Source organism: Gambusia affinis, linkage group LG10, assembly GCF_019740435.1.
Source record: "Gambusia affinis linkage group LG10, SWU_Gaff_1.0, whole genome shotgun sequence".
Taxonomy (NCBI): Eukaryota; Metazoa; Chordata; class Actinopteri; order Cyprinodontiformes; family Poeciliidae; genus Gambusia; species Gambusia affinis.
This window is the reverse complement of record NC_057877.1, coordinates 28165148-28191741: the sequence shown is the minus strand read 5'-3', so window position 1 is coordinate 28191741 and position 26594 is coordinate 28165148. Positions and strand designations below refer to the sequence as shown.

At 36.6% G+C, this 26594-nt stretch overlaps 2 protein-coding genes and 1 non-coding gene across 5 annotated transcripts; all 3 read left to right on the top strand.

Moving 5' to 3' along the window:
• Positions 1 to 88: 88 nt before the first annotated feature.
• depdc1a (DEP domain containing 1a) lies at positions 89 to 12967 on the top strand. Of its 3 annotated transcripts, none has more exons than XM_044129779.1 (14): positions 89 to 268; positions 1709 to 1967; positions 2982 to 3247; positions 3345 to 3489; positions 3974 to 4098; positions 4191 to 4321; positions 4711 to 4758; positions 5027 to 5164; positions 6097 to 6732; positions 7468 to 7656; positions 8533 to 8705; positions 9701 to 9877; positions 11153 to 11359; positions 11606 to 12967. In XM_044129779.1, exons 2-14 carry the CDS (start codon positions 1920 to 1922, stop codon positions 11735 to 11737), a joined length of 2415 nt encoding a protein of 804 aa, XP_043985714.1. In that variant the 5' UTR covers positions 89 to 268; positions 1709 to 1919; the 3' UTR covers positions 11738 to 12967. The 3 variants fall into 3 exon arrangements, with proteins under 3 accessions (XP_043985714.1, XP_043985713.1, XP_043985715.1); XM_044129778.1 differs by having other exon boundaries at positions 90 to 268; positions 6097 to 6738; XM_044129780.1 differs by lacking the exon at positions 7468 to 7656 and having other exon boundaries at positions 92 to 268; positions 6097 to 6738.
• Positions 105 to 176, top strand: trnah-gug. Its single transcript has one exon. It is a non-coding gene; the product is annotated as a tRNA-His (tRNA).
• An 899-nt stretch (positions 12968 to 13866) lies between the features above and the next one.
• On the top strand, positions 13867 to 25229 carry LOC122839182 (retinal Mueller cells isomerohydrolase-like). The gene is made up of 14 exons (XM_044130587.1): positions 13867 to 14152; positions 15676 to 15758; positions 16595 to 16745; positions 17641 to 17748; positions 17878 to 18019; positions 18700 to 18847; positions 19037 to 19118; positions 19214 to 19346; positions 20021 to 20163; positions 20231 to 20360; positions 21054 to 21168; positions 22290 to 22384; positions 22496 to 22607; positions 22866 to 25229. Exons 1-14 carry the CDS (start codon positions 14142 to 14144, stop codon positions 23021 to 23023), a joined length of 1611 nt encoding a protein of 536 aa, XP_043986522.1. The 5' UTR covers positions 13867 to 14141; the 3' UTR covers positions 23024 to 25229.
• The last annotated feature ends 1365 nt before the right edge of the window (positions 25230 to 26594 follow it).

The following is a 26594-nucleotide window of genomic DNA, read 5'->3' as shown; positions in this document are numbered from 1 at the left end:
CTCACTTCAGCTTTATCATTACCCAGTACTACAAAAATTCTTTCGTTGAACATAGCGAAGTATTTTTCGTTGGACGACCGCATACTCATCTGGCTAAATAGCTCGCCGTGATCGTATAGTGGTTAGTACTCTGCGTTGTGGCCGCAGCAACCCCGGTTCGAATCCGGGTCACGGCAAGAGATGCTGGTTGTTTTTTGAATTGAGATCCTTAAAACATGTTTGAAGGCAGATAATCTGCTTGACCATTTGGTACTGCATATCTCCCCAAGTAAGTATGAATACAATGCACACACACACTGAATGAATATATTATTATAGAGTGGAATTACTGTATTGCAAAAGATATTGACTTAAACTTGTCAATATTTTGTGACACCACTATAATAAAAATATGAAAAGTTACATACAATTGTAATAAACCCTCTTATATTATAAAATCATAAATAAAATTAATTGCAACTAAATGTTTTCAAAGGTGAACTCATGAGTAAAATCACTATATATGAAGATTACTGGAGATTTGCTGGAAAACTTCAGCAAACAAACAACACAATGAAGTCCAAAGAAAAGAAAAGCAGGTTGTCAGTAATTTAATATCATATTGTCAGGGCAGCAGAGAGAACCATAGGCTGCCCCTCCCCACCATGGAACAGATTTACACTTCCAGGCTCTGCAAGAAGGTTATGGACATTTTAAATGACTCTTCACACCCTGGCCATGGTCTCTTCCAGCTGCTGCCATCAGGCAAAAGATACAGAGCAATAAAAACCAGGACAAATCGCCTAAAAAACAGTTTCTACCTGATGACAATAATGGCACTAAAATCAAAGGCATAAAGAACTTCTGCTCTTGACACCACTCTGTTAAAAATGTAAACTCTGCGACATCTTCTGATGTCTATTTATTTCTCGTTTTGTGCTGTTTGTTTCTTCATCTTTTTATGTATGTATATTTATATTGTGTTGTTTATGTGTATATAACCTGCACTTTAACTCGAGTCAAGCACAGTCTCAATCTCGTTGTAATCTTTTGATGACAATAACAAATAAATCTTATCTTATATTAATATCAGAATGTTTGATTGAATTGAAATTTTTTTTTTGCAAAGATTTTTTATGTGAATTGGTGATATATAAAATTACATAAAGCTTTGAACATGTGGTCCACATATGAAATACTAACATTAACAAAACAAATATATATAAAGAAAAATAACATAGCAGTCAGAAGGGATGATTTATATGACCTAGAATTTGTTATTTGGTTGGTAATTAGATAATATAATAATGAATATAATTGACATGATATAACCTACTACCCATCCATTTCTATACGCCCTTTGTCCGTAATGGGGTCAGGAGGGTTGCTGGTGCCAATCCCCAGGTTCCAGGCGAGAGGCGGGGTTCACCCTGGACAGGTCCCCAGTCTGTCGCAGGGCATATAACCTACCACCAAATATTATAATTTTAAAGTGCAACATATTAAAAACAGTCTTCAAACAATGTTTTTTATATACAAGATAAATATGGAGGTATCTGAAGTACAAGCAAACAAAATCCAACTCATTACATTTATTTACTGTCAATTGTTATTGTTACAATGAAAAGCAGGCATAATTGTCTATAAATCACCTGTTTTGTGAAACTTATGCTGATTGGAAGAAGTTTTTGTGGATTTTTTTATGGATATTCTTTTTTTCCTTTTCCAGCTTCCGGAAGCGAATCCGTGTCACGTGATTTGAGCGCTGTCCAATCAGCTGCTAGGAGCGGACGGCTCGTAATTTTGAACAGAAGGTGATGAGTGCTGCTGCTAGTTAGCTGGTAGCAAAACATCGACAGATATTTCTCCAAATAATGGACTTTACGCTGTTTCTCTACTCTGGATAAGGTGAAAACAACTCCGTGTTGTTATTATTAAGCATGGACACTCATATTATCACTCCTGGACCCTATCGAGCTACAAAATTGGTGAGTTTTTGTTGTTTATAGAGCAGAATGAGACATCGCTAACTATTTTATTAACGGAAAAGTTTGGGGTGTTTTTGTTTCAAATATGCAGTAACAGTTGCGTACACCTCTTTTATATACTAATTTTAATAAGAATATAAACTAAAAAGATTCTTGTTTCTTTTACTTTTTCTCAAAAACATTCCTTTGTGTGACTCCCATATCTTGACTTTAAAACCAGCTTCAGTTATTCAGGAGTAAAATCAAATACTTTAGCAGTTAGCTTACTAAATGCTTATCCTGCTTGGTTAACTTTGTACATTTTAATTTACTTAAGTTTCAAACTTTCTTGATTTAAACATGTAAGAATGTTTTATAATACATTGTTTAAATGCATTTAAAGTAAAGAAATAAAACTTTGCTTTATTGTTTCAAAGTGGGAACATTCAGGTATGTTAGCAACAAAGTAACAGGCAAATTGAAGTATAAAAACACACAAAGTAAAAAAAAAATCTGTATATTAAGTGCAAATTTAGCAAAGGAAAAATAATACTGTGCAGCTATATTGGATTTCAATTTATTTGATTAGGACTGTGCACATTAATCAACGTTACCACAATTACCATGGCAATGTAAATATGCATGAATTACACAATAGCTAAATTTTATTCTGTGTCCTAAGACAAGTAAGCAGGAACAAACATCTTACTTTACAGTTCACAGGATAATACTCATAGTTCTATTAAAGAAATTAAAAAAAAAATCAAGAAAAGAACAAGAAATAACCAACAGACAAACAATTACCATTTTTTTCACACTTCTCAGGTGCAGAGTGTTTATTCAACACTTTTATTTGTGCTTGTAGATCAAAATAACTGTAATAATTAATGTGTTTGACTAGTTTTACTTAAGTAGGAATAATTGTTGCTCTTCTGGTTTCTGTCTTTCTAAAGATCGGTAATTGGCGATTGGCCAGAAAACTGCAATCGGTGCATCAATACTTATCTGTCTGTGTTTTTTTTTTTTTTTCTCCAGTGGAATGAGGTGACACGTTTGTTTCGGGCCGGCATGCCCGTCAGGAAGCACCGGCAGAACTTCAGGCACCACGCTTCCTGCTTCACGGCCGCCGCCGCCGTGGACTGGCTGCACCAGCTGCTGCAGAGCAACAGCAACTTCGGCCCCGAAGTCACCAGGCAGCAAACGGTTCAGCTGCTCAAGAAGTTCCTGAAGAACCATGTGATCGAAGACGTGAAGGGCCGCTGGGGAACGGAGGACCTGGAGGACAACCACATGCTCTTCAGGTGACTTTATTGTCATATTTTAAAAACATACGCGACCTAAACTGGGATTTAATCAAAGTTAAGCCGTTCATGTGTGTTATTTTATTTTTTTTTTCAGATTCCCGTCTACTTCTCCTCTGAAACCGATCCCGTGTCCAGCTCCGGCGCCGGGCTCCAGGTCCATAAAGAAGCGGTCGTCGCTCCGGGACCGGGAAGGTTTCTTCAGGCTGAGGAACCTCAAGAAGCAGGACAAAGACTCCATGGTGAGGACTAACCAGATGTTTCTATAAACTAAATAAAAACACACAAAGACATTTTTATGAAGTCAGATCATTTGGTCAGTATCAGGGACAACATTGTTTTAAAATGAATGACTTTTTGTATTTTCAATTGGCACAATTATATGGTCAATGGAATAAAGTGCCCAGAAGTTACTGCGATAAACAATAATATTGTTGTTTTGAGATCATTTTAAAGTAACATTATGACGTAATAATGCAAGAATACATCCTCAAAGATCATTTGAACATTTAACACTTGAACTGGAGGACATTTTAAATATCTAAAATGAATAAACAAAACAACAAATAAAATGAATTATGAAGTCTCTGTAAACAAAATTGTTCTTCAAAATAAGAAAAGCACCAGAATGAAGATTTTTGTCCTCTAGTTTTTGGTAGAAAACAGTCCAACAGTCCAGCAGCATAACTACAGAGATATAAATACTTTATTCCAACTTGTTTTTAGGAGAACGTAGATCCTGCGCTCCAAACGACGCGAGACGAATCCAATCCGCCGGCAGAAGAGCACCAGAGACGAGAGCTGACCCTGGAGGATGAGCAGGAAATCTGGAGAGACGTCACCCTGACGCAGTAAAAACACACAGACTCACTGACGTAATGTTGCATCAGAGCGCAGAAATCCAAACTATTATGAGATGAAAAAGCTTGTTGTGTTTCTCCAGCCTGCAGAGGATTCTGGGCGTCTCTTCTCTGGATGAGGTTTTGGACCAGCGGCACGTAAACCCTCAGAACATCATCCACAACATGACCAACGTCAACAAACACGGAGTCGTCACGCTGGAGGACAAGAGCAGTGAGTGACGGACTGGACCAGCTGATTATTCACACCCCTGGTAGATCCAGATTCAAAGAAACAAATTATTAAAACAATCAACCAATTTAGTAATCGATTAGTTGTTAACTGGAGATTCAAACAAGACCATGTGGTGGGAGAGCAACACACTCAGAGCAGTAATTAAACCAGAACTGTATCATAAATATAATATTATAATATTGTTTATTTTTATCATAAATGTTGCATTAATGATTTTAAAAATGTTTTGTCTGTAAATATGCTCCTCAAGAGGTAGTTTCAGTTTCACCTGATTGAAATTCTGCTGAGAAAAATAATAAAAATGTTCCTGTTGAGGAAACGGAGCAGTAATGTTTTCCTTGGTCAGTCTAACGTGTCGGTTTTTCCAGATGATCTTCCTCACTGGGTTTTGTCCGCCATGAAGAGCCTGGCGAACTGTAAGTACTACAGATTACTCAGAAAACTCTTCACACTGCATCATAATGATCCCAGTTTTCAGGCAATGTGGGTTTAATCAACCGTTTACTGTAGAAGTACAGCAATGGATTGTGGGTACAGAGGGGATTTTTCTGGACGTGAACAACAACACGCAAGGAGTTGTTGTTTTTTTCTGGGCCATATCTCCAAACAAATGAGTAGTTTCTAATCTTTACAGTGCAGGTGTAACAAACCTAAACCAGCCGGTGATGTTCTGTTCACCCGCAGGGCCGAAGTACGACAGCGAGCAGCCGTCCTACCCCGGCTTCCAAAGAGACGTCTTCAAAACGGTGTCTGATTACTTCTACAGCCTCCCTCAGCCGCTGCTCACATACGAACTGTACGAACTGTTCATCAACGTTCTGGGTAGGCAACGTTTTTCATCCTGACCCGCTCAGCTGCTGGGGAATCCCACCGACCGGTCCCGTTGATGTGACCCTAACAGTGTCTCTGACTGCTAACAGAGTCTTGGTTGTTGTCGTTTTTTCTGTGTCGCTGTCTGTAGCTGCGTTTCCATTGGCCAAAATTAAATCACTTAATTTAAACACGGCAATTGATGTTCTTTGATGTAAGACGTTGTAGCGTTAGGATGCGCTATGAAAAGGCTTTTTTCGCGTCAGACGAGTAACTTCTGCCAGAAACGCCAAATAAGATGACAGGAAGAAGTATGAACATGATGATTCTTTTTTATTTTTGTGGACAATCTGCAGCTCACTTTGCGTGTTATTCCAACGTGTTCAATTCATACACTGCAAAAAACGATATCTTTCCAAGTATGTTTGTTCTAGTTTCTAGTGAAAATATCTCAGTTTTGTCTTATTCCAAGTGTACTAACTTACAAGTGAGCTTGTTTTAGGTCAATAATTCCTTAATATTGATTAGAAAGTACTAATTCACTTATAACAAGATGTTTTTAATAATAATCTGCCAGTAGTAGATTTTAAATAATTATTTACTTAAAATAATAAATCTTATGAATGGAAATGATTCAGTCCTATAATTTATTGTGTGATTAATTGATTTGCTGCTTATAGCGACAGACTTGCGTGTGATTTTATGTAAGTTTCTTATTTAACACTTTAATCACAAAATAGATTTTTATTTTATTTTTTTACATTAATGGAACATCAACAAAGATTTGCATAAATTTATAATGGAAACACAGCTACTGATGTAAAAGTGTGAATTAACTGCACCCTCTCTCTTTCCCTTCACCTTCTGCTGGGCTGACCTCTGACCCCTGACCCCGTTCCTGTGCTGCTTGCCTCTCCGCCTGCCCTGTTTGCATCTGCTTTCAGTGTTGTGTGGATATGTCGCAGCGCCCCCTACGCTCCAGCGTGGGAAGCGGAAGAGTTCGGAGCTGCCGTCGGCTGCGGCGGCGCCGCCGGCCAAGTCGTCGTTTCTCTCCACGGAGTGCCTCCTCCTGTCGCTGCTCAGGCAGGGCTCCTGCGACGAGGCCGAGTCGCCCATGAGGGGCGTCCTCAGCGGGACGCTCCAGTCACGCAAGGAATCGGGCGGCGGTGGCGCCGGCGGCACAAATCTGAAAACGGTTTGTCTTCGCACAAGAAGCTGCTCCCTGGAAACCATCCTGGACCGCTCTCCTCCTCTACGCGGCCTGCAGGCGTTTCCGTCCAGCGACAAAAATCCCGTTTTCCCACCTCAGGAAGGGCACTTGAACGCAACGTTTACGACCAAAGCGGAGAGTTTTGTTCACGAAAACGCAGCAGGAGTTGTAACCAGGAGGAAACGCTCCGGTTCCAGGATCAGACCGTTAGACGGTCAGGCGTCGTCGCGGCCTCGCAGCTGCCTGGACATCGTCATGGAAACCAAAGAAGAAGAACATGGAGGGACGAAATGGTCCAGCTGCCTCAACGTGAACCAGTATCCTCCGTCTTCCTCCCAACATCTTCTCTCTCTCCCAACCACAGCTCATGGTAGAGGTGGGATTCATTCAACTATCGTGACAAAACGAATCAAAGTACAAATTAAAATTATGTATTATTGTCATGATTAGGCCTGTCACTATAAATAATTTTCCTGGATGATAAATTCTCCTAAAAGTTATTGCAATAAACAATAATATTGTTGTTTTGAGATCATGTTTAAGTGATATAACAGCATAATAATGCAATAACACATTCTCAGAAATCAATAAATGTTAAATTCTAATAACCTTTAACGCTGAAATAGAAAGATGCTTTCAATATTCAAAATAAATAATCAAAACAACAAATAAAATAAATTATTTAATTATTAAATTATTACTAGTGAAAAAAGGACTAGTGAATCCAAAACACCAAACTGAAAACTTTTATCATGAAATGTTTGTAGAATGAAAGAGAGAAACAATAAATCATGCTAATTTTAATTGATTGTCATTAATTGGCTTATTGTTTATTGCAACAGGTCTAGTCATGATAATTCCCAGTTAATGATGTTTAAAACCTCCCAAAACTTTTTGTTTTCTCATTTTTCCTCCACCGATTTTTCATTGAGAGCTTCAATAAAAATCAATACATTTGAAAATATGATTAAATGCAGTTACTGTATCCAGATTAGTGACAAAATCACATGAATCAGTTCCCTAAAACAGATTTACTAAATCCTTCTTACCGTTATCTCAGTAGCATCGTGATAAAAGTTAAAGTCCGTTTCGCCCCCCCCCCCAGCTCGCGGCCCCCGCCCCGCCTCCAGTACCTCTGACCTTTGGGCGCTGCCGGCGCCCGCCGTCCGCCGCTGCCTCAGCTGGCTGGACGTGTCCAAGCCGCCGCCGCCGCATCGCTCTGCGTCGCAGCTCAACCTGCCCGCCTGCCTGGCCGCCAGAAACTTCCAGCTCCCCCGACCCAAACCTGAGCACAGTAAGACCGTCTCCCGCCTGCGTGTGTGTCGACGCCAGATCCAACAGCCTCTCCTCTACTAATGTCTTCCAACTGGATCCAGTTTTTCATAACTGGATTCAGAAGCAGCCTGCTGACGTGTCTGTCTGGATGCAGTGTGGATAGTTTGGTGCTGCTTGTTTTAACGCCTCCTAACTTCCACCAAACTGTCTTGTCAACTTTATTTGTGCAGAAACTTTCAGCAATAAGGCACTTTGACGTCTTTACATCCTGAAAACATGATTCAGTTGCAAATTATGTCAGATTTACATCAAATATGTTGGTCAACGTTCCAGTTATTATGGTTCAAAAGCAACACTGCACTGTAAAAACACAAAATCTCACCAGGTGATTTTTGTTTAGGTTCTTGTTAAAATGTCTTAGTTTTTTCTTATTTCAAGTTATTAACTTACCAGGTGAGGTCATTTTATTTATGTAGCACATTTTCAGCAAAAAGGCTTTTCAAAGTGCTTCACATAAGTTAAAAGGAAACAAACAAAATAACCAAGAATATCTAATAATATTGATCCATACAAATGACTTTTCATCAATATATGAGCTTCTTTAAGGTCAACATTTTTAAAATATTATTTAAAAAGGTTCTAGTTCTACTGGGAGATTATTTCCATTATAAAATGGAAAAAACTCCTTAAATATTTTTCTTATTTTGTTCCATATTTTACCATTTTTGCTTCTTGAACCTTACCCAGCCCTCTCTGCATGATAGTTGTAGTTTATTAACATCACCCATCTATTCATTTATCTCATGTAATCACCAGGGATAGATGTGATTGATCATTTAGCCCAGTTTGGCCTCCATGTCGTCTCTGATGGTGGTTATGTATTTTTTTCTTGCAGGCGTTCTCCAGCCGCAGTGCGAGCGCGTCGCCATCGAGGCGCTGCAGCTCTGCACGCTGCTCCTCCCGCCGGCGTCGCGCAGGAAGCTGCAGCTCCTCATGAGGATGGCGTCCCGCATCAGCCAGAACGTGGACATGCCGCGCCTCCATCCGGCCCTCGGGACCCGGACGCTGGTGAGGAGCCGACGGGCGACGTGTTTCCAAACGCAAAAGTTTAATTGTTCTGTTGAGACTTTATGTCACGGAGCAACAAAAAGCAGCGCATGTTTGATAACTGAATAAAGATTATGATTGTTTTTAATTATTTATTACATAAATAAATAAGTAATTTATTTATTTATCTAACTATTTTTTTAAAGGTAGAAGTGGGTATAAAACCAACAGCGTTTCACTTCAGCCTCTCTGTTCCCAGAAAGTTGGATGGAGGATGAGGGGGAAATAAAAGCAAAAAAACATTTAATTCCATACATTTTTAAATCTTAAATTGTCATAATTTTTGTTTCTAATTATTTTTAAAATGTAAAATTTGTTAAAATACTTCATTTAGATGTTACTTACATTCTGATTCACCTGTAGAGTTAGAAATGGAAACGTGTTAAAATAAAATATTACATATTAACCTGGAATCAAACGGGGTTGTGATGAAGAATTGGATTATTTGGTAATAATGTCATAATGTATTACCAGATAATATTTTCCACCACAGAGCTCATGGCTGTTTAAAATCAAACATTATTGCATTATTTTATGATAAACGAATGTAATAATTATGGATTAGTGACTAGAAAAATATTCTATAAGTTGATGTTTCTTTACAGATTTTCACAATTTCACAAAAATAGAAAAAATCAGTTCAGTTGGCTTTTGTGAAAAATAATTAATGTTCAGAAAATGGAAAAGTTTGCAGAATAAGTTTAACTGTTTCCCCTGATATAAGTGAAATAATCTGCCAGTTGATCTAGAACTGGGTTGCTAGGCAACGGCCTGGGGTTGCTAGGCAACGACGCAGAAATAAGTGCAATAATCTGCCAGTGTAACTCAAAGTTTTTCATCAGGAATTCTTGCCTTTAAAGAAGCTTCTATATCTTGTTGAAAAGCTACTTATGAATTAATCTGGATTTATTTGAAGTGACCTGAAACCAGACCAAACGTTTCTTGGTGTTTTCCAGATGGTCCACACGTTTTCCGGCTGCGTCCTGAGCAGCGCGGAGGACTGCGACCTGGACGAGCTGCTGGCCACGCGCCTCGTCTCCTTCCTGATGGACCACCAGCAGAGCGTCCTCTCCGTCCCAGAATACCTGCGCAGCGCCATCAGGGACCACATCCACTACCTGCGCGCCGTACAGGTACGCCGTTACCATGGAGACGGAGAAACCGGAGAAGTCCTGGACAGTGCTTCAGTTTATATTTAGTGTTTTCAAGATTTGAAAAGTGCTTGATATTTTAACTTCACAGTTTTGTAATAAAATTCCGTCCAACATTTGATTAAAAGCCTGAATTTGGAAAAAAAAATTTTTACAGTTGAAGCCAAATATTTTCATCCACACAACAAGTTTTTAACGATGAATTGTCCCAGAAGTTACTGCGATAAACATAATATTGTTGGTTAGAGACCATTTTCAAGTAGAATGATGGTGAGAGCACATTCTCAAAAATCAATAAACTTTAAATTCTAGTGACCCTTTATCACTGGAACTGGAAAACATTTTAAATATCCAAGAAAAATAAACAAAACAATAGAAACAACAGATAAAATGAATCCTAAAGTCTCTGTAAATAAAATAGTTCTAGTTGGGACCAAAACCCAGATTAAAACTTTGGTAGAAAGAAAAGCTGTAAATCATGGAAACGGTGGAGTTTGTTTTAATTTATTCTGCGATTAATTGATTTGTTGTAACTACATACTCCTAATAAAAAGACAGACACATTTATTCTCTGTCTGAAGTTAAATCAGTTTTATGTCAGGTAGAATTACCAAAATTATTTCTATTTTCTAAATTCTAGAAAACTTAAACATTTTTTAGAGATTTTCTTTTACATTTCTAGATATTTTGTATTTTAGTCTTTAATTTGAGCAGTAAGGTCATTTACTGTAACAATATCTATTATTGTTTCAAAGTAATTATTATTCCTAATGACTCAATGTCTTCAATTATTACATATGTTAAATAAATGTATTGAAATTGGGGGAATTTTGTGTTCATTAGTGTTCAGATGGATCAGTTGTGTAAAATTTTATATTGTGTTTTAGTTCACATTGTTCCTCCTGTAGAATAAAGAATAGAACCACAAAAAGTTATTAATAACTGTAATAAATTATGTGACATAATTTTTAGTTCATTTATTTAGTTGTTTTTTTTGTTTTTGTTTATTTTTTGCTCCAAAGTTTGGAGCTGGAAAAGTGAGAAAACGTCCTTCGAAAAATTCTTGAGTTTTACTGTTGAAATGTATAAACTGGAATCCTGAACATCAATCTGAGAATCTTTTTACACTTAAAAAAAAATCCTGATCCACAAAATAATAGAAAAGCTTTTAAAAGCTTTTTGCTTCACAGTGCCCCCTAGAGGCAGTAGATGAAAACGTTTTATTGTATAATTTGTTTTCTGACTGTTTGACACCAGGTTCCTGTCGACTCGGGTCCAAGCAGCGGCGGCGCCGACCCGGTTTGCGTTCCCATGCCGATGTACGCGTTCTGCAAACAGATAAGCGGCGCCGAGTTTGAGCAGCAGAAAGCCGAGTCGTCCCAGAAGGCCATGGAGGAGCTGCTGGAGATCCTGCTGACGGACAAGAACCTCACCGAGAAGGACCGGCGCAAGAAGCTAAAGCAGGTCAGCGAACAGAACCAGAACCAAAAACACGTCTGGACAGAACCCAAAATGATTCTATTTTCTAGTTTTAGGTTCAACCTCAGTTTCCACAGCAGCTTGTGGACTGAATGTTGAGAAAATTAAATATTAGAAACTCATAATCAGCCAACCTGCTCAGGCTGGGCGTGGCTGTGGTTGCTAGGTAACGGAGCGGAATAAAATGCCAGTGGGGCTTGAACTTCTTTCATCTGTTATGGTCTGGTTCAGTTTCAGAAGCAGTACCCTGACATCTACAGCCGCCGCTTCCCTTCCTGCGGCGAGCAGAGCAACACCGACAACAAGCCAAAGATCAAACCGCCGCTGCTCAGCATCAGGAAGACCTTCAGCATCAGGAACTGACGCCATGACGCTCGCATCACGGCCAAAACTGTTACATTATTGGAGGAAAACTCCACTGATATCCGTTTGTGTTGGTTCATTCTGTAGATGAAGAGCAGCTCTCAAACCGGCAGCTGGGTAGATTCAGAGTTCACACTTTGTTTTCTTTTCAAACACTCTGCAAACAGCATAACTGGGAGAAATGTTAAACATTTGAGCTTAAATTTTAACTTATATAAATAATTACGTTGAGAGCAGCTCTATTTGTCTAAAGTTTTAAATCTTTTAAGATACTTTTTGCTTTTATTTTAAATGTTTTTAAGGACGTTTTGTTTTAATGGAGGTTTTTGTTTTGTTTTGTTTTATGGCTTTAGGTTTCCAGATTTAACTGAAATAATTCAAGTGGAGCTGAGATTTTTATTTCTAAAGCGCCGTGTTGGAGCAGTTGGAGAAAGAAGACAGAAAAAAGAGTATATTTCTGCAAAAAAACTTTTTTATTAATCTAAAAGGTTTTATAGAAAAAACTTGGAAATTTATGAGTTTGAAAAATCTAAAGTTTTATAGAAACTCAATAAGTCAAAGATTTTATAGAAAAACAGAAATGTTGAAATTAATCTGAGATTTTCTAGAAAAAAACTTGGAAGTTTCAAAATGTGAAAATGGTTAATTTTTCCACTTTTTTTCTAGAAACTTTCTCAAATTATTCTGAAAATAATATTATTTTTTTAGAAATGTACTCATTGTTTTTGTTCTTTCTACATTAGCTCGAATACGCTGTTATATATTTCTGCTTTATATGCAGATTAGAAAATGTTTTTCAGTGTTTAAGAATAAAACCTTCATTCCCCACAATGTTAATCTTTTTTGAGTTAAGACCCAAAAAAGTCTTTATAACTCAAAAAATCCTTAATTCAGCTTTTTTTTGTTATAAATTAGTCCTTTAATTTACTAAATGCAAATCAAAACTTTTAAATTGTTACTTTTCATGCTACATGCTCACAGGTACTTCATACATAGAAACTAACTTCTACTTTTAGTTTCCTCTCTTTTGTTCTAAATGTCTGTTTGACTTTATGAAGTTTGTTTTTACCTCAAATGAAGTTAAGTGACCACAGAAATACTTTGTGTTTTTGTCAAAAACTGAACGTAGGAGTGAAAATGCACCTATAAATGTTTACTATGCAAATGTTGGGAAATAAACCTGGTTTGTGTGATGATATAATCATTCTGTTTATACTATCAGTACCTTCACAGGGTGGTCAAAGGAAAAACTAATTTTAGTTTCTTAAAATGAATGCTTGCTTATGAAAGTTTAACAGCATGGGCGGTTCTAGGCGGGGGACAGCGGGAGGCCAGTGCCCCCGTACTGAAGAGATATTAGATTAAATTAAATTAAAACTAACTTGTCTTTTGGACCGGCTTCATTTTTTATCTTTAATTTTATTTTAACAATGAATTAAAAAGTAATTTGTTGCACTTTTAGCTTCAACCCTATTGCGCTAGGATCATACTCTTTTATTTAAAAAGAAAAAAGATTTTTTCACATTTGTTAAAACTGTCAACTTGTCCTGATAGTTTGAGGCAGATAATCAGTGAAAAGATTGATTTCCTTCGCCTGCTCTTTAGCTGCTATTGGTGTCTGAAAAAATGCACAAAAAAACAACAATCAGAGCCAGGGGGCGGGGCTTAGCGCTGTCAATCTAACTCATGTAGTTGCAGCTAAATGTAGTAACGGCAGAGAAACAACTACAGGGAAACTGTCTATCCGCTAACATCAGTGGCCATGCTAACTAGACTTAGCATTCACGACTGGATGATGGACAGCCCTAAGACCCGCCTCCTGCCTCTGATTGGTTGATTCTAGTTAAATCCTTTTCTATTTTTTACAGATTATTTGTCTCATAACATAGTTACACTTTCAACAAATGTCTAAAAATATATATTTTCTATAAAAGTTAGAGACTTAAAATGTTTTCCAGATTCACTCTCCTTCCTTCAAAAGTAAAGAAACAGAAAGTTTCCCAAACGTTTGCTGAAAACCATCAGGAACTAATCAGCTCTAATTGTTTCTGCATGTTCATCCAACTACAAAGAACGGCGGGTTTTAAAATTCAACTTTACTGGTGCGACCCACATCATTAGGAGGAGAGATTGGTCGGGTTTCCAGGTCGAGAGAAAATCCAACATGGAGGCGAAACTCTGGCGTCTGAAAGGAGCCGAGACAAAGGTGGTCTGTTCAGCCCAGGGGAGGCTGGGGGAGGAAGGTTTGAGGAGGAGGAGGGGAAGAAAGGAGGCTTGAAAGGAGAAAAGAGAAGAAGAGGAGGAGGGAGGAAGGATGGGGGAGCAGCAGGAAATGTTTGTGGTTTAAATCCGAACCAGACTCTCTTCTGAAAGCAGTCGGCGAGTCCAGAGATTCAGCAACAACATGGTCAGCCGGTGAGGAAATATTTCCATTATTTACTCTGAAAATAGAGAGAAAACGGTAGAGTCAGTTCTGACGTTGAAATGTTTCAGCTTTTTGAGACGTTTTACTGGAAGAGAAAACACCAAATCTTACCAAGTGTCTTAATACGCTTGATATAAAACTAAACTAAGTTAAAAATGATTTTTCAGTCAGAAGTAGCTTGTATTAAGTAAATAAGTACTTGATATAGATAAAAAGTACTAGTTCCACTGGCAGATTATTTCAAAAATCTCGTTAAAAGTGAAATATTCTGCCAGTGGAATATTTCACTTCTGAGTTAGTTTTGTCCAAATTCCACTGTAGTAAGAAACTAAATCAATAAAAACTTTGTAAGATTTTGTGTTTTTCTGGTATGGAAATGTTTTGGTTTTCTGAAATGAAACCAGAGACATTTTACTGAAAAAAAAAACAAAATCTTCAGTATCATCTTCTAGCTTCTAGTACAAATGTTTTGAAATTAGACTAAACAAAATTACCAATAAGTTTTCACCAACAAACAGGAACTTGTTTTAATTCCTTGGTATTAATAAAAAGTACCAGGCAAATTATTTCACTTATAAAATAGGTCAAATGTCTTGTATTAAGTGAAATAATCTGCTAGTGGAACTAGAACTGGGTTGCTAGGTAACCGGCTGGGCCTGGCTGTGGTTGCTAGGTAACGGCACAAGGCCTGTCATTTGTGAAATAAGTAAAATAATCTGCCAGTGGAACTAAAACTTTTTCATGAATATTAAGGGATTACTGAATTAAAACAAGCTTCTATTTCTAGCTGAAAAGTTACTTTCAAGTTAGTTTTGTCTCATTTCAAAGTAAAACTTCACCAACTAAATATTTGCTCTAGATTAGAAACTAGACCAAAAATACGGTTTTTGTTTTTACAGTGTTGAGATGAGATGGAAAGTTTCCCAGATTTGGAAAAACAGCCTAACCATTCCAGCTTTTACAGTTCCAAAGATAATAAAGAAAACTTTTAAAAAGCTGTTTTTAATGTTTAAAACCACCTAAGAGATGAACCTGCAGACTTTTCTCCAAAACATTTAATAGAGAAAAGAAGATTGTAAAACTTTAAAAGGAAGATTAAGGAGAAGAATCAGATGGGAAGTCCAGACTAACAAAGGAATGTAAAATGAGCGTAGAGGACAAATTGAAAGCTGGTGTTGTGAAGCTGCAGGACTGATGGGAACCGTAAACAGTTATGATTTGTGAATCAATTTAATGCGCCAGAAATGTTACTCAATACCATTTACACATAAAAGTACATTCTCAGTCTTCAGCCTGTTTAAACGTATTCACTTTTTCCACATTTTGTTATGATAAAATCTTTATCTCTTTCTACAAAACTTTATACATTTTGACCATAAAGAAATGAAGTTTGAGTGTTTCATAATTTTATTAAAAATAGAAAATGATCTCACTTACATAAATTCACATGATTTAATCCTCTAGTTATGTCTGACGTTTGACATATTCAGTGTGGTTTCAACTTTGTTGTCAGAGTGGAACATCCTGCTGCAGGTTACCGGAAGATCTTTGAGACGGTGGAGGAACTAAATGAGCCGATTTCTGCAGAAATAACTGGTAAAAACAGATGGGAGATTTATTTATTAACAACTATAAACATAAGAACAAACTTTACTAACCTCAATTATTCAACAAGCTGTTAAAATGGACTTTATGCGTCACTGGCAACTTTTGCAGAAATGTCCTTTGCTAAAATATGTAGAAAACTGTTTCATCATAAAATCTGTTTTGTCTGATGATCTGTAATTAAACTCCAGATATGTAAAAATGCATTTTGACTATCCAGAATGGTAACTTAAGATCTCTACATTTCAATTCTGACTGGTAAGAATAATAATTGAGATCTTCAATTACATTCATCTCAAATTACTATTTTTATTTTTTTTATCCATTGAAAATGTAACATAAATCTGTGATGTTTTGACTAAACAGAAAGCTAATCCAAAGTAACGTCACTGACTTGTGAAATTTATTTTAGTACTAAAAAATACATTAAAGATATGTTAAATTAGAAGTATAACCAATCAGAACAAAAGGTCAGATATCTTTAATTTACTTTAATTGTTGATATTTTAAATCTTTGTTTCAGACATTCAGTAATTCATTAGGTGTTTTGAATTAAATCTCACATACAAATTAAAAGTGAATCTGATGTCATTTATGGGAGTCAAAATGTAATTAGTGATATCTTAATTTACTAATATATTTAGTCATAAACCACTTTCAGATATCTGGATTGTAACCAATTTTATCTTAAATTGACTTGCCATATAAACCATTCAATCCAACAGGAGGAAATACGGAAGATCAGAAGAGTCGATATGAGGACAATAAATGATGGAGGAACGTGTGTTGTGTTATAATCAGATGGTTTTGATGAGCTGTCCCCTCAGGTGTTTTCCCGTTGTGGCTCAGAGGAAGCGTCCTACGGATGGGTCCGGGTCTCTTCGAGATCGGAGACGAACCGTTCCACCATTTGTTTGACGGACAAGCGCTGATCCACAAGTTTGACCTGAAGGGCGATCAGGTGACGTACTTCAGAAAGTAAGAATGCATCGCAAATTTTAAAATGTTCAGCTGCTGCCTTTACATAAGCACACTTACGGCTGCATGTTAGGGTCATTGTGGAACAAAATTCCTGCCAAAAAACCTCAGTGATTTTCTAGAAAAACCTAGGAATTTATGAGTTTCAAAAGTTTATAATTTTCTTGAAACAAAACCCAGAAATTTTGAAATGAATCAAAATATTTTTAAATTTCTGAGCTTGAAAAGTCAAAAATTTGCAAGAAAAAACTTTTTAAATTAATCTCAGAAATCTTCCAGAAAAATAAGCAGATTTCTGAGTTTCAGAAATGATTTTTGACATTTTAACCTTAGAATGCTTCTTGCTAGAAGATTCTAGCATTTTCCAACTACGAAACCTTCTTGTTTTTTCTCCAGAAAATTTCTGAGATTATTTTCAAATTGATTTTTTGCAAATTTTTGACTCAAGTTCAATTATTTCCATGTTCATTTCCAGAAAATTTCTCAGATTAATTTAAAGATTTTTTTTCTTGCAAGTTTTTGTAAAACTGTGAAATTTTCATGTTTTGTCAAGAAAATTTCTGACATGAGTCTCAAAGTTTCTGATGTTTTTGTTGTTGAACATGTACCATTTTTTATCTTTAATGGCCCTGATATGCCGTTATACTTGCTATATTTTATTTCCTCTTAAGTTTCTTTACGCTGGTTTTTTTTTTCCAGAATCTAGACAAATAAATCTGATTCTGACTAAAACAATAAACCACAACAATAACTGAAAGAATCTCTGCAAATAAAAAGTTTCTTTTTATGTTCATGTGAAGATTTTGAGTTGTTTTTGTGCAGAATTTATGTCTGTAGGCAGGAAAAGCAGCATTGCTGGTTATTTTTGCAGGTAAGTTTGTAATCATTGTTTCAGGTTCATCAGGACGGATGCATATGTTCGGGCCATGACAGAAAACCGGGTCGTCATCACAGAGTTCGGCACCACTGCCTATCCAGACCCCTGCAAAAACATTTTCTCCAGGTAAAACTGACTGTTAATGTTTCCCTGGATGTTAACACAAATAATTCATTTAATTAAAAACATCTTAGGCACAATGCAGGTCTAAAGCTGAGTTTAAATCCGTTTCTTACTGTGCTTGTGTCTGTTCAGGTTCTTTACGTACTTCAGAGGCATTGAAGTGACAGATAACTGCTTAGTAAACGTTTATCCGATCGGTGAGGATTTTTACGCCGTCACAGAGACAAACTTCATCACCAAAGTGGATCCAGATTCACTGGAGACACTGAAGAAGGTAAGAAGGTCAGAATTCAGCTGAAATCATTCAATTCAGTTCACTAATACTTTATTTATTCCAATGGAAAATTAAATGTCAGAAATAATTTCATCCAAGTATTTTCAAAGAGTCGTTCTGGATGAGATGCTGGAGGCAGAAAGATTTCCACAAGCAGTCAGTCTTCCAACGAATCCGAAGATGCCTCTGACTGAAGACTGACTGTATCAGGAATATTTAGGTTCCTAGCTAAATACTTAGCTGGGAAATTATTTAGCAAGGAACCTAATAATATTAAATTTGATAACTAAATATTGAGCTCCGAAGCTCAATATTTAGCTAGCTTGATAGCAAGATAAATACTTAGCTCGGACCAAAATATTTAGCTTTCTAATTAAATATTTTATTTTAAGCTGAATATTTATTTTGCTTACCAAATATTTAGCTACAAAGCTAAATATATTTAGCTTCCTTACTAAATATTTAATATTTAATTAGCAAGTTAAAGTATTTAGTTTGGAACTACAACATTGGTAAAATATAATTTAGAAAATTAAACCTCTACTTTTCCCCCTATCACAGACTAAATAAACCAAAATATTGCTGTTAATTTTTGTATTGTGTAACTTAATAAATTTGGGGAAACAAATTTCCAGGTTAATCAGGTGTTTTCTTTGTGATTTTCTTCATTTGTTTCTCAGGTGGATCTGTGTAAATATCTGTCCATTAACGGAGTTACAGCGCATCCCCACGTTGACGCAGACGGTTCACTCTACAACATCGGAAATTGCTTCGGCAAAAACATGAGTCTGGCGTACAACATCGTCAAGATCCCGCCGGCACAGAAAGGTGGGAAACGCCGTCAGCAGGAAACGCAGAGAGAAACGTGAAATACGTGTTGTGTTCCTCTATGGTCTGTTGGTCAATCTGTGTTGTCAGAGTAAATTTTTTCCAACAGGAAAAATTTACTCTGAACAATAAAGTCGAAAATAAAATGAAGCAAAATAAATATCAGTAAAATCTGATTTTTGTCCTTAGATAAATCAGATCCCATTGAGAAATCCCAAGTTGTGGTCCAACTACCCAGCAGTGAAAGATTAAAGCCTTCCTACATCCACAGGTTCACATTTATATTCCAGAAAACCTTTTTCTTTTACTTTTCACCAGTTTAGTCCATTTAAATCAGTCTGTTTTGGTCTGTTTTGCTCTCCGTAGTTTTGGTATGACTGAGAACTACTTTGTGTTTGTGGAGCAGCCGGTGAAGATCAACTTGCTCAAGTTTCTGTCGTCTTGGAGCGTCAGAGGAGCAACGTACATGGACTGCTTTGAATCCAACGAAAACATGGGGGTAACGACGGAAAATCAGCGTCCAAGCTTCACTCACGCAGGGGCGGCCCTAGAGTTTTACCTTTAGGGGGCCAAGCAGGGGCACAAACAGAACAATGGTGGTGTACTAAAATTTAAATATTTTAGCAAAACAATTTCTTTACCCAAACAAAACACGTGGATCTGTTTGGCATGTGAAAACTATGCATCAGATTTGTTTGTTACAGTACAACAGTGTAATGGGCCAAAATAGAAAAATGAGGCAGAAATGTTCACCAAGACATTTTTAGAATGATCCCAGAAATTTTCTAACAACACAGAAATTTCTGAGCTTAAAAATGTGAAGATTTGCAATTCAAAGTTCAGAAAATTTGAGATTCTTCTCAAAAATGTTGTAGAAAATATTTGGAAATTTTTGAGTCTCAAAGAGTCAGAAGTTGGCAATAAAAACTGAAAAACTTTTAGATTATTCACAGAAACTTTAAAGAAGAAACTTGGAAATTTCTGAGCTTGAAAGTTGAAAATCTGACAAACTGATCAGGACCTCTGATTAGGCTGTCCAATCAGATTTTAAGCAGAGGTGTGGGGCCCCTCCAGCCAACCCCATGGCTACGTCCCTGCTCTACAATATAAAACATCAAAACATTGATTTTTTTCCCCCATTCCTTTGAATCATTTAGTGTTTATTTGCTGCAGACATGGTTCCACTTGGCCACTAAGGATCCTGCAGGTTACATGACAAACCACAAATTCAGAACCTCGGCTTTCAACCTGTTTCACCACATCAACGCCTACGAAGACCAGGGATTCATTGTGGTCGACCTCTGCACATGGAAAGGGTGATTGAGAAGCTCCGGGTATCTCCATTTGTTGATAGAAACACTGATATTTGATTCGTACTTCCAGGCATGATTTTGTGTACAACTACCTGTACCTGGCCAACCTAAGGCAGGAGTGGGAGGAGGTGAAGAAAGCGGCGATGCGTGCGCCTCAGCCGGAGGTCAGACGATACGTTCTGCCGTTGGATATTCACAGGGTGAGAGCAGAAACCACCACTTTACGCTGCCAATCTAATCTCATTTTATCCTGTTAAAAACACCATTACCATTTAATCATAAAGCACAAATCATAACACATAGTTATTCTAATGTTAAAGCACTATTTAGCAGAGGCTAATGCTAAGGTGCTAACTTCAATCAAAATTATATTTTACATTAACCATATATTCTATAATGTCCTTAGATATTGTGTTAATGTGTTAATGTATCGTTCACTATTATCCTTTTTTTATAATAGGATATTATAAAAGCAATATTGAACAATATAGTTCAATATTGCCTGAACTATTTCAAGCAATATTCACGTATTGCTTGAAATAATTGTTTTTAGCTTAGCACGTTAGCTAACTATGAAAATGTTTAGCGCACTTAGCTTCCCCTAAATAAATTTTCCAAAAAAACGTTCTAAACTGCTAATTTCCTTGGCTGTTTCGTAAACTTTGATTTGATTGAAGTTTTGACATCTGTGTTGAAGTTTTGGTAAACAACTGTTGAGAACTCTTCATTCATAGTCCTGCTCTTATTTTGAAGTCTGTTGCACAGCTGTTCCATTTCCTGTCCTCAAGTTCTCACTTTTTTTTTTTTTTTTTTTTTTTTTTTTTCTAGAAATTTTTTGAGTTTAAAAAGTTGGAAACTTTTTATAATTTTTTTTACTTTTTGCGTTTGTTCAGGAAGAACAAGGCCGAAACCTCGTGTCTCTGTCCTACACGACAGCAACCGCCGTCCTGCACAGCGACGGATCCATCTGGCTGGAGCCTGAAGTTCTGTTCTCTGGACCAAGACAGGGTGAACACACACACACACACACACACACACACACAAAATATCACCTTCCTTTTGTGGCTAAAAAAAATTGCCAATTTAGTTTTAAGAAAGATGTTTGATCATGACCTGTTTTTACATTTTTGCTAAGATGCAATCATGTTTTACAGAGAAATGTTGTTTTGGGCTGAAGCCACAGGTTTGCTTAACCGTTCTACTTTAAAATTACCCCCCAAGAAATCAAAATCTCACTCTATTTGTATTTATTAATTTAATTTATTGTTTATTTGACAGGGACAAATACAAAAGCATAGATCAAAACAACCTAATGTGTAAATAGCCGTAGCTAATTCACTTGTCACTAGAAGGAACTTTAACAGTTTATTAAAATGAAAAGTTAACATCAGTGATGAACACAATAAAATTACGAAACACAGATATAGAAAAACTACTGAATCAAAACTATTAGAAGTTTTAAATTTTAGAATTTTAATCAATTTAGAGATGAAGAAAGATGATTTAATTTTTTTTTTAGGAAAGCTGACAGTTTCTGCTTTTGGGAAGAAATGTGTTGGTATTTTAAAGGGAAACTGTTATGCAAATGTCACATTTTTGCACATATTCATTCTTCCTTTTTGGTTTTTACAGCTTCTAAAAACAGTCTGAATAGCAATAAGTTAATGCTTTTGGGTGTTTGGAAATGAGCCGTTTTAAAAACCTTGTACAAAAACCTTGTAAAATCACATTCCACTGGCACTTACCCGTTACCTAGCAACCCCAGCACAGTTCCAGTCGTTGCCTAGCAACTCCAGCAGAGTTCCAGCACATTTGGTCAGCTGGTTTCACCTCTGTATGCGCTGTACAATGGCTGCTGGAAAAGAAAGTACTTTATTGTTGACTTCCCATCCAGAAAACACTTGATGCATTCTTGTTTGTTGTGCTGGAGGCTCCACTTCTGCTTTTCAAAAATGTACAGTAGAATAGTAGCACATCTGTTTGCAGCCATTTTCACATGCCAGTGTAAATGTTGAGTTGGGGGTGTGGCCAGCATCAGTTTATTGAGATTTAAAGTGACATGACACCCTAAAACAAAGTGAAATCTTATATAAGAATGATTTTTTTTTTGTCTCTTTTGTCTTTTTCAGCCTTTGAGTTTCCACAGATTAACTACTCCAAGTGCTGTGGAAAGAAATACTCATTCGCATACGGCCTCGGACTCAACCACTTCATCCCTGACAGGGTAGGAGAGAGAGAGAGAGACAGAGACAGAGTGGAGTCCACCTCTCTCCCACACACACACACACACACACACACACACACATTTGTTACCTGCTGTTGGTTTCTGCCTCAGATTGTCAAGCTGAATGTCCAGACCAAAGAGACGTGGGTGTGGCAGGAGGAGGACTGTTACCCATCAGAGCCGCTATTTGTTTCCTCACCTGGAGCCACAAAGGAAGACGAAGGTAAGAAAGTTTAAGTTAATGACTTTTCTAATGCAAATTTGCTTTAAAGTTGCAATTATTAACAAAATAATGAAAAGTTGACACATTTATTGCTCTTGAATTGAGATTTTTTTAGTCCAACTTCGCTTTAAAAGTGTCATTATTTATTTACTGCTATTATTTCAGAGTGTATCAGGTGGTTGCGCTGACCATTGGCGCCATCTACTGGATGGCAGCCAAACTACGACAGCATATTAATCGTCTGTCTGACTTCTGCAGGCGTGTTGCTGAGTGTTGTGGTGAAGCCGGGCGCAGAGAGACCAGGTTTCCTGCTGGTTCTGGACGCCGTGACGCTAACGGAGCTAGCTAGGGCCGAAGTCACCACCGTCATCCCGGTCACTTTACACGGGATGTATAAACCTCCTCCTTCACCCTAAACTCACCAGTTAATCCCCGTTTCATCCTTATTGATGACAGTGATACATTCAGAACAGTTTTTAAATCAAATACCACTCTGCTTACTGCTAAGGTTTCAGTAATGACATGGATTTAAAGCTACTGAGCAGCAGGACGTAAACGTTATAAATTTTTTGTTTCATGTAATTAAAATCAAAGGAAAACTATTGGCTTTGGAAATAAAAAGGCACAATTAGAAGCTTGTTGTTTTTTGTTCTTTAGTTCACTTTTAGCTGTGTTGTCAATGGTAGGCACATTTCCGCTAATCTGCTAACAGCAGAGCTAATTTTTCTTTTTTATTTAAAGATTTACAAACAAGGCAGTAATACAAATACACACATAAATAAGTATTAGGAAACAAATGAGAAATTAACAGCATAAACGCAGAATGGAAAGTAAAAAAATTTATAAAAACATTGAAAATCGGATAATTTCAGGTTCCTAACATGCTAAATTATGTTCTACAATGATCTGAATTCTTAGCATTAGGGCTCACCATTACTTTAATGAATTTTACATAACATAAAAACTCATTGAGAAAAACACAAAACTTGGGAGACATTTTCTTACATTTGGATTTGTGTATATGATTTTTCAAAAATTATGTTAGTTTTTCAGTTAGCATTTTTGCTAACTTTGAAAACATTTAGCACTTTTATCTTTCCCTAAATGATTTTTTTCCAGATAAATTCTAGAACACTAATGTACTTGACTGTTTTATGACCCTTCAGTTAAATGAAATTTTACATCTGTGTTCAAGATTTGGTTATCAATTAATACTGGAGGCAGCATGATTACATAATCATGCTGCCTCAGTCAGACTCACCACTTTCTCATGGTCCTGTTGCTCCTGTGCTTTTATTTCCTGTCTTTTCAATCAGACCTTGAAGTTATTTTAGTTTATGTTACTGAATCCACATCTGCTTTATTCTTCGCGCCTCCTCATGTATTGGAGTTTACTTTTCCTTCATTGTTTGAGGTTAAAAAAAGCATGTTGGTATCATATTTCAGAGCAATTTTAAACACTTAACATTCCAGTTTAATACATTTATATAATGGATACAAATTGTTGATGTGTCTCGACTGTATATGTCAAATAAACAGTCTGTTTAAAACTGAAAAGTGTGGTTTTCTTTGAGAAATTTCTCAGATTAATTTCAGAAAATTTTCTCATAAATTTTGGACTTTTGAAACTCAGAACGTTTGTAACTTTTTTCTAGAAGATTTCTGAGATTATTCTCAAACTTATGACTTTTGGAGCTCCAAAATTTTTCCAAAATGTTTTTTGGCTGAAATTTACTCCTTGATTCTGTTTTTCCTAATATGCCATTGTAGTGATGTGATAAATGTTGCAGAGCCGTGTAATAACTATAGACAATCACCAGGTGAGCAGCCAGTCATTTTATGTTATACAAACAAGAATAAATAAATTTTTTAGACATTTCTAATTACAGAAAGATTAAACAGATATGGGTTAAAAGCTTGTAGGGTTTTTAGACAGTATTTCAAAATACAGTTTAGAGGGATAAAACTGTTAAGGCCTTTTGGATTTGTAAAGATCAAGATGAATCTATAGGCTCCAAACTGCAGATCCACATTAGAGCAGATTTATTTTATGCTGCACACAGAAGAAAAAAGGAATTTTAAAAATGTAAAAATGACATTCAGCATCCCTGACGTTTTTTCTGCAGAATCTGCTGAAGTGAAATAATGTCTGCTGCATTAAAGTGTGAGTCATGATGACTCTTAAAAACAGGATCCAGATCTCAGAAAACCAGGAGTGTTAGGCTTCTACATCCGGAGCAGCACAGACTGTTTTTTCTCTGTGGACAGCTGGTGGCGCTGTTGTTTGATAATATCCAGAGCGTCTCTGAGAACCTGTGAAGGAAAAGAAAATCAGACTTCTCCAGCTTCCTCCTGGATTAACTTATGTGAAAATAATTCTGTATTTTTACCTTCCTGGTTTCCTGAGGCAGAATGACTCCGTCGTCCCACATCCTGCCAGAGGAAAAGAACGCCGAACTTTCCTCCTCCAGCTTCTCGTTCAGCTTCTTCTCCTCTTCCTGTTTGGTGTCGGCAGGTAGCAACGAGTCGGCGTGACCCGGCGCCGCCAGCGACACTCTGGCGTTGGGCCACAGGAACAGGAAGTTGGGATCAAACGCCCGCCCACACTGAGGAAAAGAAGACGTTGAGCTTCATTGTTTTGGTTGTCAATTGCTATTTTCTCATCAGAGCAGACAGAAATCACATGTGAGGCACCACAAGGTTCAATCCTGGGACCCCTTCTATTTAATATAATTTTTTAAACTGAAAAACCATTTTTATGCTGAAAAAAAATTTTTTAAAGTGAAAAATAATTTTTAAAATGGAAAATTAAAAATACTGAAACTGCAAAATATTTGTTTTTTTTACTGACAATTGAAAAGAAAAAAAATACTTTTAATGTGGAAACTTAAAAAATTTAAATTGTGAAACTATTTTTATACTGGAAAAATATTAAGTAAAAGATATTGAATTTAGAATCTTTTTCAATTTTAAAATATTTTTTTAGAAACTTTATGACATCAATTTAGCTCTAAGGAATTAACTAATTGGATGCCCTTGGTTTTAGTTTCCAGTTTTTATACTGGAAACTAAAAATGTTAAACAACTAATTTTTGTACTGAAAAAAGAAAATTTTGAAATTAAAAATATTTTGAAACTGAAAACTAAAAAAACTTTAAACTGAACAATTTTTAGACAGAAAAATATTTGAAAGTGGAAAAAGAACCTTGAATCTGAAAAGTAGCTTAGAATCTTTTTCAAATTACTTTAATTTTGCTTCAGTTTTCAAATTGTATTTTCAGTTGAATTTATATTTATCTTTTAAAACAAACTTTATGGCAGCTATTAGCTCAATATAATGACATAATTTTATGTTCTAAATCACTCAAGATACAGACATTAAAAACAGAAAAACAAAGGGGATAAAAACAGAGTTGATCACCATGGCGTAACTGTCGCCGCCATGGCAACCACCAATCACCACGGTGATTTTTGGGACAGAGGCACAGGCCACTGCTGACATCATCGAACCCTGAGCCTTCAGACGGTTGCTGTTCGTTTCTGCCTGTCAGAAAAGGATAGAAGAATCTCTAATATTCATCGCTTTACCAGTTCCTCATGTCTACTCTTTAATAACTTCGTGTATGTTTTGTTGTCATGGAGATAACAAATCGTTATTCGGCTGCTTTTACCTGTGCGGCAGAAAGCGTTAGCGCCGCTGCAGGCGCCGTGTTCTGGAGGAAAAGCAGCGGTACGTCTCTCTGGTCACACAGCTGGACGAAATGACTTCCTTTCAGCGCCGCTTCGTATGTTAGCGCTCCATTATTGGCTACTATTCCTACCAGGTGGCTAAAAACATAAAAACGAGCATACAAAAAAATCAGACTTTAAAGCCTTAATAGAAAAATAAAATAAGAATATTGTTTGTTATAGATGAAAATAGCGGAAGATATGATTAAAATAGTTATTTATATGGTCAAAATGAGAAGTACTGTTTAGATAAATAAT